The 13,119-nt window shown below is 41.1% G+C and overlaps 1 protein-coding gene across 1 annotated transcript in view; it reads right to left on the reverse strand.

The window, feature by feature from the left end:
• The window catches only part of ITIH2 (inter-alpha-trypsin inhibitor heavy chain 2), a 38,215-nt gene extending 31,405 nt beyond the window's left edge, over window positions 1-6,810 (reverse strand). Inside the window, exons 1-4 of the mRNA XM_046678196.1 lie at window positions 6,615-6,810; window positions 5,239-5,313; window positions 3,345-3,377; window positions 1,553-1,722 (exon numbers count right to left, since the gene is read on the reverse strand). Of these exons, the coding sequence (XP_046534152.1) occupies window positions 1,553-1,722; window positions 3,345-3,377; window positions 5,239-5,313; window positions 6,615-6,698 (362 nt within the window). The 5' untranslated portion in view covers window positions 6,699-6,810. The remainder of the gene's footprint in view (window positions 1-1,552; window positions 1,723-3,344; window positions 3,378-5,238; window positions 5,314-6,614) is intronic.
• Window positions 6,811-13,119: the final 6,309 nt, after the last annotated feature.

Genomic DNA, 13,119 nt, shown 5'->3' on the forward strand with positions numbered 1-13,119 from the left:
AATACCACTACATAAAAGCTTTTCCTTCTACATTTGCTTTTTAGAACTAAAAAAAATTTTTTAAAGAAATTTCTAACCCAATTCAAAAGATACCAATTCAAAGTCACATAATGCCCTTTTTTCCACCTACTTTGTTTTGTTTAGAAAATATACTTAACTGACTCTGCATTTCCTGGAAGCTGAAGTGCATGATAATTGAGCCCTTTGTTTCCTTTGTGCACAATTATCATTGATGACCTTGGTGTAAGAAAGACAAAGACCCGGGTGAAGAGTAACTCAGCCTAAGGTCTTAATAAAAAATAGCCAGACGGTCTTTAGGGCCCTGCGCCCTGTTCTAGGCCACTTGAGGACTTTGACCAAGTGGAGCACTTTCTGGTGACTGTCGCCTAAATGGTAAGGGAATGAAAAACCATCCAATCACTTGGAGGAACAGGGAATGTCTAGTCTTGATAAGCGAAGCCATCAGGTGGGACAAGATAACTGGCCTTCACTATTGAAAGGCATTGGGGTGGTTTAAAAATTTTTTTTACTATGGAAATCTTCAAACATACAAAAAATAGAATAATATAAGGAACCTCCATGAACCCATCACTGGGCTACGCCATTCTCAATATTCAGCCAATCTCCCATCTTATTTATTATATCCCTACTCTGTTCACCTCGATTACTTTGAAGCCAATTTCAGACAGCATGTCATTTCATCCTTGAACATTTTAGTACGTATTTTGTAGAGAATTAAAAAAATATATTTTGTGAGTAGAACCAGAGTCATTAGGTAGAATATGGAACAGATTTTAATTAAGTATAAGAAATAATTCTAGAGGTTGGCTGGCTGGCGTAGTGGTTGGGCTCTTGCTCTCTTCTTTGGCTGCCCGGGATCACGGGTTCAGATCCTGGGTATGGACCTGTACACTGCTCATCAATCCATGCTGCGGCGGCGTTCCACATGCAAGGTAGAGGAAGTCTGGCACAGATTTTAGCTCAGGGACAATCATCTTCAAGCAAAAAGAGGAGGATTGGCAATGGATGTTGGGTCATGTTAGGGCCAATCTTCCTCGCCAAAATAAAAGAAGTAGTTCTAACAGAGCTCTCACCATTGGGTGGATTGCCCTAGGAAGGAATGAGTTTATTATTAAGGAGCTATTCAAGTCAAGCCTGGATAACCCACCTGTCAGTGGTATAGTAGAGGGATTCAAGCCCTGGACAGGTGACTGGATTTAATCAGTGGTGTTGATTTCCTGTAGGCCAGGGGAACTCCATATATTTTTCTCCCCCCAAAGAAAGCATATCAAAATGCAAGTAAGTAAGAGGTTGTTACCACAGAGATAACCTTAAATTTGCTTTAATTTATTAGGAAGGAAAAGCAAAGCCTTCACAAATTCTGATACTTTGAACAGAAACAAATTATTTGGACTCACCCCGTGATGACTCGTGACATCCAGTGGGTCCACAGCTCTGACAGTGGAGCCGTTGACCATCAAGGTCCAATCTAACCCTGAGGGGCAATGAATAGAGCGTATCCAATTTCCAGTTCTCTATAGGAGTTACTCACATGGAGAAGTTGGAGATGAAGGCTCCTTTGGGAATCTGAACATCAAAGACTACATTCTGAGGCTGTGGAGAGTTGTTCACCACCTTGGTCTGGATGACGGTGTTGGCCGTTCGAGAAGTAATCGTGGATTGGACTTTGTAGCTATGAAGCGTTACTTGATCGACATCTTCCTGTAATTGGCAACAGAGTGTAACAAAACTCAGAGACAAATTACATGGAACTTCACTCTGTATTTGATGTCAACAGCAGCGCATTTTATGATGAATAATTTTAAGGCATTGGTAAGCGTGTAAGTCAGGTGTTATTAGGCATTATGCTAACTTGGAATGCCCCCAGGCAGATCTGTTGTGAGATATCTTGAGGTGTCTTTCAGCTCTGTGAGTCTATTAATAATGACTTTTAAAAATTAGAATGCAAGTAGGAAATGAGATGATGGGAAGCAAGACTGGATTATGAAAGTCCAGGGCGATAGCGGGGAAAGGATACGGGATTGCAGGGCTGGAAGGGGAGACTGGCTGTATCTCCAGAGTGGGGCACAGCCAGGGGTGTGATAGGGTGGAGGACACATATAGCTACCCACCCCCTTCAATCTTATCTACGACAATGTCATCTTCCCCCAGTCCTCTTCTCCTTTCCCAGATTAAGACGAAATATGAGAATGCTGATGGATGTGAGCAGCAATGAACAGAATGTCATGAAGAGGACACTTTGAGGCAATTATTGGTCCCAGATTCTGGGCCTCCTTTGTCAATTCTTCTCTACTGATTTAAGGCAGCTCCAGTCTATTAGGATGCTCAAAAGCAAGGTATTAAAAACACACATCTTTTAGGAGAAGCCTGAGAATTGCAAGCTTCTTCAGGACTATAGCAATTATGTGATCCACCAGATTTTGCTTTTTTCTCCAAAAGGTTTTTTTGTTTGTTTGTTTTTTGGTGAGGAAGATTGGCCCTGAGCTAACATCCATTGCCAATCTTCCTCTTTTTGCTTGAAGAAGATTGGCCCTGAGCTAAGGGCTGTGCCAATCTTCCTCTATTTTGTATACAGAATGCCACCACAGCATGGCTAGACAAGTGGTGTGTAGGTCCGTGCTTGGGATCCGAACCTGCAAACTCCAGGCTGCCAAAGTGGAACAGGTGAACATAACCACTACACCACCAGGCCAGCCCTCTCCAAAAGCTTTTGCTTATTTCAATATGAGGTGTCATCCTGCAAGCTTTGTCACGCAAGATTGAACCTTCAACTGTTAACATCCAGCTCACCTCAAGCTAAGATAAAATCCAGGTCAAGTTATTCATCCTTCCTAGCACTTAAATGTGTGTTTCTCGAAGCAGCTGTCAGTTCAGAGCAGGAAGCCGACATCAACCACTTCCTTTTGATCTTTTCTTGCCACAGGAAGGACTATAAACATCTCAGGGAATCGGGCTGTTTCATGTTCAAGAGTTCCTTTCGCACCCTCACTAAAGCTGTTTGGTATCATATTTTAAATCAAAATTCTTACTTTGGAATAAATACATGTGCTTGGATGAAACCTATGCTGTTGGCAAAACTTGAGAAAATCAAGAGAAAGGACGTTTTCAGCTCTTGGTGACATCTCTCTTTGCCGCATATATACTGTACTTCATGCTGAATTTTAGACACAATTCCAAACAGAATTGGGCAAGGGGGTATTTCGAAAGTCAGGGAACTGCTCTCCGTGATGGAGACAAAGGAGGCAACCGTATTGATTTCTAGAGAATAGGTAACAGAAAAATCATTCAGGCATCAATTTTTAACAAAATCAAAGTAAACTTACCAATCTTTCTCCAGATTCTCCAGAAACACTTCTCTGTGAAAGGAAGTTACATAATCAATCTTCAAAAAAGTGTTACTAATTACCCAGAGGGCAGAAAATGCTTTCTCTCAGTCTGAAAATTTTTTCTTCAATACTGAGCTGGGATTCATTCATTGGAGTGGAGACTTCAATATCAAATATTCTTGAATACTATTTTCCCACTGTGGTGTTTCTCTGAACACACTCCTCAGCCACTTTTTGGTTACGTGCACACCGTTCTTTGATATAATGCTAAAACAAATGTTTTTAAGTAACCATTCTCCTGCTGAGGAGCATATATCACCTCTCTCCTGTCTGTCTGATTTATTTTTTATTCAGTTGAATGGTTATTTGGGTGCTTCATTTTTCCATGGGGCTCTGAAGGGGCATTCCCACTGTTTGTGATGCTGTGCCTTCCAGGTCCTCTGCGTCCCCTACCCCCATGTGGCTAATTCCTGCTCATCCTTCAGATCTGGGCTCGGGCAGAATTTCCTCAGTGAAGCTCTCAGAATTCCCCACCTCCCAGACTTGGTCAGCTGCCTTTACTAGGTGTTTTCACAGCAGCACAGTCCTGCCTTCAAAGCAAGACAGTGGGAATGCACGTCTGTCTCTCCCATTAGACTAAGCTACATGGGAGGAGGGATTTCAATGCATTTCCTCCTTGGTGTAGACTCGGAGCCAGGCTCGGTGATGGGCGTGTAGAAAATTCTGTATTCTAACTGCTATGTGAGGGAATTATCCACATGAAGGACTGTCCTGTGGGCGTGGGAAGCTGAATGGCTTTAGAGTAATGGGTGAACGTTTAACGTCTGGTGTGTTTTAAAATGGTGAGTCAGGTGCTGGATTTAAGCTTAGCTTGCCTGAGGCTTTAGGGAGTGTTATATGACATAGTGAGGTCCATGGTTACCTTCTTCTAGACATTTTTTTTTAAAAGATGGGCCCTTAGCTAACATCCATTGCTAATCTTCTTTTTTCTTCTTCTTCTCCCCAAAGCCCCCCAGTTCATAGTTATATCTTCTAGTTGTAGGTCCTTCTGGTTCTGCTATGTGGGACGCCACCTCAGCATGGCTTGATGAATGGTGCTAGGTCAGCACCCAGGATCCAAACCAGAGAAGCCCTGGGCCACCGAAGTGGAGTGTGTGAACTTAACCACTCGGCCATGGGGCCAGGCCTGTTCTAGACTTTTTGAGTGTAATTCTCAATGACTTATTCTCTCTTGTGGCTATATGAAGACGCTGACATGAGGACTTGCCTACTGGATTTTAATATTATCAGTCTATAAGAAATCTAGACTTTCAGAAAGTAAAAAATTCATACCTAGACAAAATGAGTCATTGGTCAGCTTAGCGTTGCTTCCACAAATACGCCCCTTCTCAGCGTGCAGAGTCTGGAGAACTCATCCCCATGAGTTAGAGGATTTTTGTCTCTGTTGCTGCTGGTGGCCTCCAGTATGGCCTGTTCCCCTGTGCCCTTTGAGCCACTCTCCAAGACAGCAGTGACTGGAGGAAGGAGAATGTGTGGCTGCAATGGAAGGCGTCTGCCTCCACTTTGTAGAGTTGACCTCCTTAGAGGAAATTTTTCCTTATAAGGCAGTAATATCTTGTAATCTTCAAATTTGAAGAAAACACATAGCCATGAGTCCTTTAAGGGACTGAAGTGACCATTATGGTTTAGAGGCCAACAGACAGCCATATGGTGGGCTCATGGTATTTCACCTTGATAGTGCGTCCACCTAGGGGTAAAACCATTGGACCCGACTCTGCTAAAAAACAAGCTCCTGAGAAAATCTAGCAAAAACCATCCTAACTGTTTTCTTATTTCCTCAATCATGATCTCTTTCACTTATTTTCCCTTTTGGAAGTCAGGTTTACTGTACCTGATACCTCCTGTTCTCTGGCACAAATTGAAATTTTCTTGGGGTCAGTTCCACAAGATCTCCATACTCTGCAAACTTAAAAAAGAATTTAGGATGTTTATTTCTACGAACAACGACAAAAAAGTCTAGAGCAAAAAGAGGCAGGTGGGGATAGGCATAAGGGAATTCACTATATTCTTTCATCTTGTTCCCATACCTCTGGGAAATCTCATTTTTTTATGCAATGATTTCTTTATTTATGTTTGGTAGGCATGTCTCAGAAGTGAGTAAATGGAAGTTGATATCTTCAAATTTGTTGGATACAGAAATTCATTTTTGAGTTTGCCAGAAGATGATGGAACATGCAGGTGGTGGTCACAGTAACTCAGTGATCAGGAGGTGCCTGGGGGAAGTATTGGGCTCCAGCAGTGTCTGACTGGGTCAACGTGACCCATTATGCATTGAGTTAAATATGTCCGTATGAAAGCCATATCAGTAAGAGGTGACTGGAAAAGCACAGACACATTTGGATGTCTTGGCTTCAATTCTCTACTCTGCCAATGAGATTTCCAACACACTCTGGTGGTTTTTAAAGTGTTGGAAAATATGATAGTTTCTCAGCAGACAGAGTCATTTTCTTCCTTGCAAATATGCCGTCCTGTTCTTTGGCATCTTGGTAGGTAAGCCACTCTGCAAATGTTACAAAATGCTGTACCTCTCAGCATATTCCCCAAACACACATGGCCTTGCTGACATCAAAATAGCTCTTGTATGACTTTCAAAATGACTCAGACCAAGACTTTCCGTATGTCGGGGATGGCCAAGTGTCCAAAGTGGAGAGCATGAGTTTCCTGGAAATAATTCCTGCATCTGCCAGCCCACTTGCCATCTTCCCCTTTAACAGGAATATTTAAAGTGTCCTTAATACAGAAATCTTTGTTTACTTAGGTGTGAAAAACAATGGTGCTTTGATAATGACTTTTCTTATACTCAGTACAAGAATGATAATGGCATGTCATTATCATCAGCATCGTAGCTAATAATTATTAAGAGCATCCTGGTGCTTGCATTGTGCTGGGTAGTTTGTATATGCCATTTAAATCTCATACCACTCTTTGGGTCACATCAACTATTATACTGTTTTTAGATAAGAAGTGGGCAACTATTCTCCATAAATGCTACATGATGTGGCCAGCCCATTGAACATGTAAAACCTGCTAATGCTTTAAAAGGTCCGTACACATTCCAGTAATTGTAACAGTGCAGACTTCTACTCAAATGAATTTTAGCATAAGTTTTCCTTCCACACTGAATACAGTCCTTGAATAGCAATAACAACAGGCTGTTTACTGAGAACATATATAGCCAACAACAAGGAGTCTTCTGGAAGTACTTACTTCTGGAAGATCATTGGTGGGGATTTCAAAGCCTAGTGCTTCAGACACAAAGAACCAGATGAGAAAGCACGTGAGTCGTTTCATTTCGCCGGGCAGCTCTGCCAAGCTCTCCAGTGCAGGCTCTGAGGAGAATTCCACCCCTCACCAAACCACGTTCAAGGGAACAGCAGAAGAGCACAGTTCGTTTTTAAAAAAGAAGAAAGAAGAAAGCTCTCAGACTTTGTTCAAAAACGGGCCAAATATTTGTTCTGGAGTTCAAACTTGAGCTGTGGGGGTGGATGAGACGCCCAGAGGTTATTCAAACAGCACAGCCAGACGCAGTCCCTGGGCTGTGAGAACAAGCCAGGGTCGGATGGATGAGCTTTTATTTATTTATTTTTTTGCTTTTGCTGATTTCTGTTCATCTTAAAATCAGAGAGACCTAAGATAAGTGTCATCCTGTTTGAAGGATCAGGTGAGAAGCTATCCTGAGAAACAGAGTCAGAGAGAAAATAGCTCAATGAAAAGTTTCTGGAAACAAAATCCTCTGATTTAAATGAAAGCAGGAGAAATTTGGCAGAAGCAGGAGCAGAAACACAACAGTTTTCTGAGGGAAGCATCCGTGGTTAGTGTTTCTCCCTCTCTCTTTGATAGCTGAGTACCTATTACATAGAAGAACTGGGCACCGTCTTCGGTGGGGATGCTTCACGAATGTCCTTGATTAAGAGAACTGTGTCTGTTCCTGCTGCCCCTGTCAGCCTGGCTCAGGTCAATGGAAAACCAGTTCCCCCCAGCCCCAGAATCAGGGAAAGCCCAGCCTGGAAGCGGAGTGCGTTATCCCTGCCTGCTCCTGATCCAGATAAAATAATAATGCTAACTAAGATTTATGGAGCCCTTCGTGGTGTCAGGCACTTTTATTGGCATTATCTTGAACTCTTATTTTTTTAATCCATAAAAGAGCCATGCGAGGTGTGTGCTGTATTTATCCTCATTTCCAATTGAGGAAAATAAGGTTACATAACTCAGTCCACATCTCACAGTTCGTAAGTGGAGCCTGGATCAAGGTCGGCCTGACCACAAAGCCTTTGATCTTCATGGCTACGCCCGGCAGAGATGACTGGCTGTCTGTCCATCACTGGGATCCCATGTTTCAGGTATGAATTTAGACTAGAATTTACCTGTGATCTCCAAGCTGGTGGGCAAGTCTACTTGACCAGCCTTTCTCTTGAGCCTCTATTCCACACATCTGCTTGAACAAGGACCATCCTGTGGACCCCAATTTGGTCAGCAGGGCACCTGAGCTTCCATGGGATTTCTGGAAATTTCCTTCCCCAGAATGGAACCCATGGCTTCCTGTCCAATGTTCCCTGATCTAGCACCGGGTCGTAGACCTGCCGCTGGGGACTGCTATTCCCTAAAAGTCCGCCCACACAGGGTAACTTGCCCCGCATGAAAACAGGAAGTCTGCCATGGCCTCTGAGACGTGACGAGGCAGGACTGTTCCACCGGATCCCATCCTGACTGGACTTCCCTGCACCTCGGAGTCACTGTGAGGAGTAACTGAACACAGGACAAATGGTCAGTTGTCTGAGAAGCCTTCTGATTTTGTTTAAAGGGAAGTGGTTTCAAGTTTATTTCAAAAACAATGCAAGTGGAAAGAGAATGTCAAAAACAAGGCCCAAAAAAGACAAACTTATGAGTTGAAATATGCAAGCTGGTATTTTAAAAACTACAACTTTATTTATTATATCCAAGCACATACCAAAAATCATTTGAAGTGTTGGTTCAAATATAAAATGCAAATAGATTAAATTTATCTGCAAGATTATGAAGGGTTACTGATGATTTTTTAAAAGGTTAATGATATGCCGTCTATAAGAATTATACTTTGTCTCCATGAGACAAAAACAGACTAAAAGTTGAGATTGCATTAAAATCTATTCTATTTATTCCAAACACTTGAAAAGAGAGGTTACAAAGAGGATATCAGGTTAAAATAGATGTCATAGCAAATAGTAATAAAAGGAAAGTCAGAAGAGAGAATTAAATCTAAAATTAGAAGTCCACTATTTGAAGAAAGAAGATAATAAAATAGATTTTTAAATTAGAAGAAAGTGATAGATATATCCAATTAATAAAAACAGAATATGCAATAATAAATTAAAAATGAAAATGAGGTAGATAATGATTAACATAAAAAATGTTTTTATAAGTAGAGACATTGATCAGTATGTCAAAATTATGACATTTTATATGAAATGCAAACTAGTTTAAATGAGCCATAATTTAGAGGTAAACCGACCAAAACAGAGAAAGAAATAGAAAAAGTGACATCAAAAAGACAATTGAGCCTGACCATTTTTTTCAAACTTCGCCTAGACCTGTACAATAAACAGAAAGTGACAACGTGGTTTTTAATTCATTTAATGAGGCAGATATTGTTTTCACCATCAAATCTGAAAAATACAACACTAAAAAAAAATTAAGATCAATTTACCTTATTAAAAATAATAAATATGATCCTGGACAACAATTTGATACCATGAAAGAATAATCCACTATGGTTGAAAGTGGATTAGCCTAGGAAATCGAGGCCGGTATCACACAGAAAATTTATCAAATTAAAACTTCCGCGAGAAAAATACTAAAATTATTTCACTATCTCGATAGCTATTGAGGAGCCATTCAATAAATTGCAAAATCTGATTCAGATTAAAGTGCTTAAAATATTAGTTTTAGGAGACAATTTTTTACCTTGATGGGAGATATATGTGTGTGTTTGTGCACGTGTATAAATATACATAAAACCAAGAGTCAAGTTCGAAAAAATTAAGAAACACTATGCAGAAAAGTTACTTCTCTTAAAGAGAAACCAAAAGATGAGTTTTTGTTGAGGACATGAGTCCCTACCGAGAAAATCTAGAGAGGATCTTAAAAAATTACTACAGGTAGTAAATTTGTTTAGTCAACAGCAAGATGCAAGGTGAACCCACAAAATCAGTTACATTTCTCTTTACTAGTGGTTACACAGGAAGTAGCAAGAAAAAAGTACATTTTTAAGGACCAATCGTCTCAAAAACACAAAGGAATTTAAATTAAGACAGATTTATAACAAGAAACATCTTAAACCCTGGTAAAATAAAGGAATACATGAATAGATGGAGCACTCTGATATTAGAAGCAGTAATAGTTAATACCAATAGCTAAATTAGCTAGTAACTAATTCATTAGTTTATATATATATCTATTTTATAAAATATTGATGTTAGTGTCCCCATAGAAGAAGAACCCAAAAACTTTAGAGGATGAAAACACAACAAAAGCAAAAACCCCATGGTTTTTCAACAATAAAAATTATGCCTAGTTTTTAGATTTAAAAATATATTGGAAAGCACAAGTGAGAAAATGTGGTTTGATCCTTAAAATTATAGACACGAATCAACGGAATAAAATAGAGTCCAGAAATACATTTCATATAGAATATATTACAAACCGAAAGCAACAGAAAACGGGGAATGAATTCAGTCCTAAATAAATGCTACTGGAACAACCAGATAATGACGTGAGAAAGAATTAACTTTAATCCATACCTTATATCACATATAACAAAAGTTCGAGATAGTTTGAAGAATTCCAAATTAAATAGAATAATGAAAACTGGTTAGCCTACCATGTGCCAGATATTCTTTTAGGCACTTAAGAAAGAGGAAAACAATAAAATGAGGAAAATATACATGATTAGCAAACTGGTTGTTTACTAGTAGTGAGCAAAGCTACAATCTGTTTTTACCCTCATTTTACAGATGAAAGAATGGAGGCTCAGAGAGATTGAACAACTTGCTCAAGGTGGCTGGAGGCAGGATGGGACTTAGGTTGGATACTGTCAAGTCTGCTTTCTCTTCCACATCATCTCATATAAGGCAATTGCCTGGGTCCTACCCAAACTGGGGAAAGAAGATGAGCAGACAGTTTACACATACGGAAATGCAGACGTTGTCTTACACAGGAAGAAAATGCTCATACGAAAATGAAGCAGCTTTCATTTACTATCAAACATGTATTCCACTAAAAAATAACGAAGACTTTTTAAGAACCATACTGGAGGGTTAGGGAGAAGCAGATAGTCATAAATTGCTTGGTGGCACAGTGAGTTAGTTCAGTGTTTCTGGTGAGTAACATGTAGAAATATAAACCAGGAACTATAAAATTGTTCTGACACTATTTCTATTCAGGGGAACAAATTCCCAGGAAATAACACACAGGGAAAAATGTATGGAAATGCTTATAGCAGTGAAAGATGGACAACAAGCAAATTGATGAATAACGGAGGAACGGCTAAGTGAGGAGTTAGTTAATGAATTAGTTCATGGACCATGAACGTTGATGGAGACTCCGTCAGGTGTACTGGGTACTGAATACATCATAAAGAATCTCAAGGAGTTCTCAGCTTCAAGTGGCTCAGTGTGGTGGTGCAGAAGGATGCGTGAACCATGAATAATTCACTGCAACACATGATAAACTTGACAATGGTTGGATACTGCTCCAAGTGGTACCCAGGAAGGTGTGGTCAAGGCCCTTTGAGAAGTGGACGCACATTTCACAGAGAAGGTGGTATTGGCGTTGGGTCTACAAGAATGGGTGGGATTTGCCCAGCTGACAGTGGGAGAATCCCACTCAGGAAGTGAGATTAGAGTGAGCAGAGGTGGGACGGGGCATTGGGAGAAAGGGGTGTGTTTCAGTCTGGCAGGAGATGGAGGGAGAGGCGAAAGGGAGCAGCCCGCAGGGTGGGCGAGGGAGACCCTGACGCATCGTGCCAAGGGAGTCTGAGCTTTGCGCTCCACGTGGTGCGGATCCAACAGAAGGTCTTCAGAAGAGGAGAAGCAGGACAAAATTCACATTTTAATAACGGTCTCTTTGGGTGAAGCTGGAATGACGGAAAAGGCAAGACAAAACACCAGGAACCCCACAGGAAACTGACAGCGCTGCTGTTGAGAGAGCATGAGGTTCTAAACCAGGCGGTGGCAGCGAGGACGGCCTGAGACGATGAACACGTGGGATGTGAACATAAAATGCTACACATATATGTGAAGTCACAAGTACGTACTTTTGATATATAGAAACGTATGTGCAGATTATTGCTAAGTAACGATAGATGAATGCGGATTAACGAGGGCATACCTTTACAGCTCTAAGAAAAATACACAGGTTGGCAAATAGCCAAGAAATCTTGGGGCCTAAAATGTTCTGTCTAGGTGGACGGTTATGGGCAATGTCTTCTTTCTTCTTTAGGGTATAGTTAAGAGCACCGGGCCTTGGAGTCTGTCTTCCTACGTGGTAATCCTAGTTCCTCCTCTTACTAGTTATGAGACCTTGGGTGGTCTCCTTAATCTCTTTGAGCCTTATTGTGCAATGAGAACAATCTCGCACCGCTATGGACTGAATTGTGCACAACCCCCCACCCCCACCCCATTCATGTGCTGAAGCCCTAACCCCAGTTTGGAGATAGGGCCTTTAGAGAGGTGAATAAGGGAAATGAATGAGGTCCTGATCCTATAGGAAGCGACACGAGGACCCTCCCCACCCTGCCCCTTCTCTCTCTTTCTTTCTCTTCCTGCACCGTGTGGGGACACAGGGAGAAGGCGGCCTCCTGCAAACCAGGAGGAGAGCCCTCACCAGAAACCAAATGGCCGGCACCTCGATCTGGGACTTCCAGCTTCCAGAACTGTGAGAAATAAATGTCTGTTGTTTCAGCCCCCAGTCAGTGGTACTTTGTCGCAGCAGCAGGAGCTGACTGAGACACTCATCCATTCTTACAGGGGTCTTGCGAGCATTAAATATAACAATGCATACAAATACTTGGCAGATAGTAAATGCTAGATAGTTATGAATAGTGATAGTTATGAATTACTTTTATCTTAGGGAACATGAGAATAGAGTTTAATACTTATTGAGCCTTTTTTTTTTTTTTTGAGGAAGATTGGCCCTTAGCTAACACTCTTGCTCATCTTCCTCTACTTTCTATGTGGGATGTCTGCCACAGGATGGCTTGACAAATGGTGTGTAGGTGCATACCTCGGGTCCCAACGCGTGAACCCCAGGGCACTGAAGTGGAACGTGTGAACTTAACCCTGTGCTACGGAGCCAGGCCCCTTATTGAGACATTTCTAACCATAAAGTTACCTCTTCTATTTTTCAGATTTGTGACAGTGCATCCTAATTTCATACCTACCTGCCCCCGCCTGTGCACACTGTAGATGGTGAGCAGTGTTTGTTGAATGCTTTAAGTTTTCCCTCCTAGACTATTTAGAACAGCTGCTATCTTCTTTGTTTTTTTGTTTCTTCTAATTCTAAGGTCAATTACTTTAATAGGTTTAATATCCCTTAGATTTTGTACTTTATCATCAAACACTCCCTGGAAGATCAGCACATAAAGCTGTCCCCATGTTTCAGAGGATGCAGTGAGGATATCTATATGTCAACCAATCCTGGTAGAACGGTCTTTTCCTTGCAACCAACAAGAAACGTA

This window comes from Equus quagga, chromosome 12 (genome assembly GCF_021613505.1).
Source record: "Equus quagga isolate Etosha38 chromosome 12, UCLA_HA_Equagga_1.0, whole genome shotgun sequence".
Lineage (NCBI taxonomy): Eukaryota > Metazoa > Chordata > Mammalia > Perissodactyla > Equidae > Equus > Equus quagga.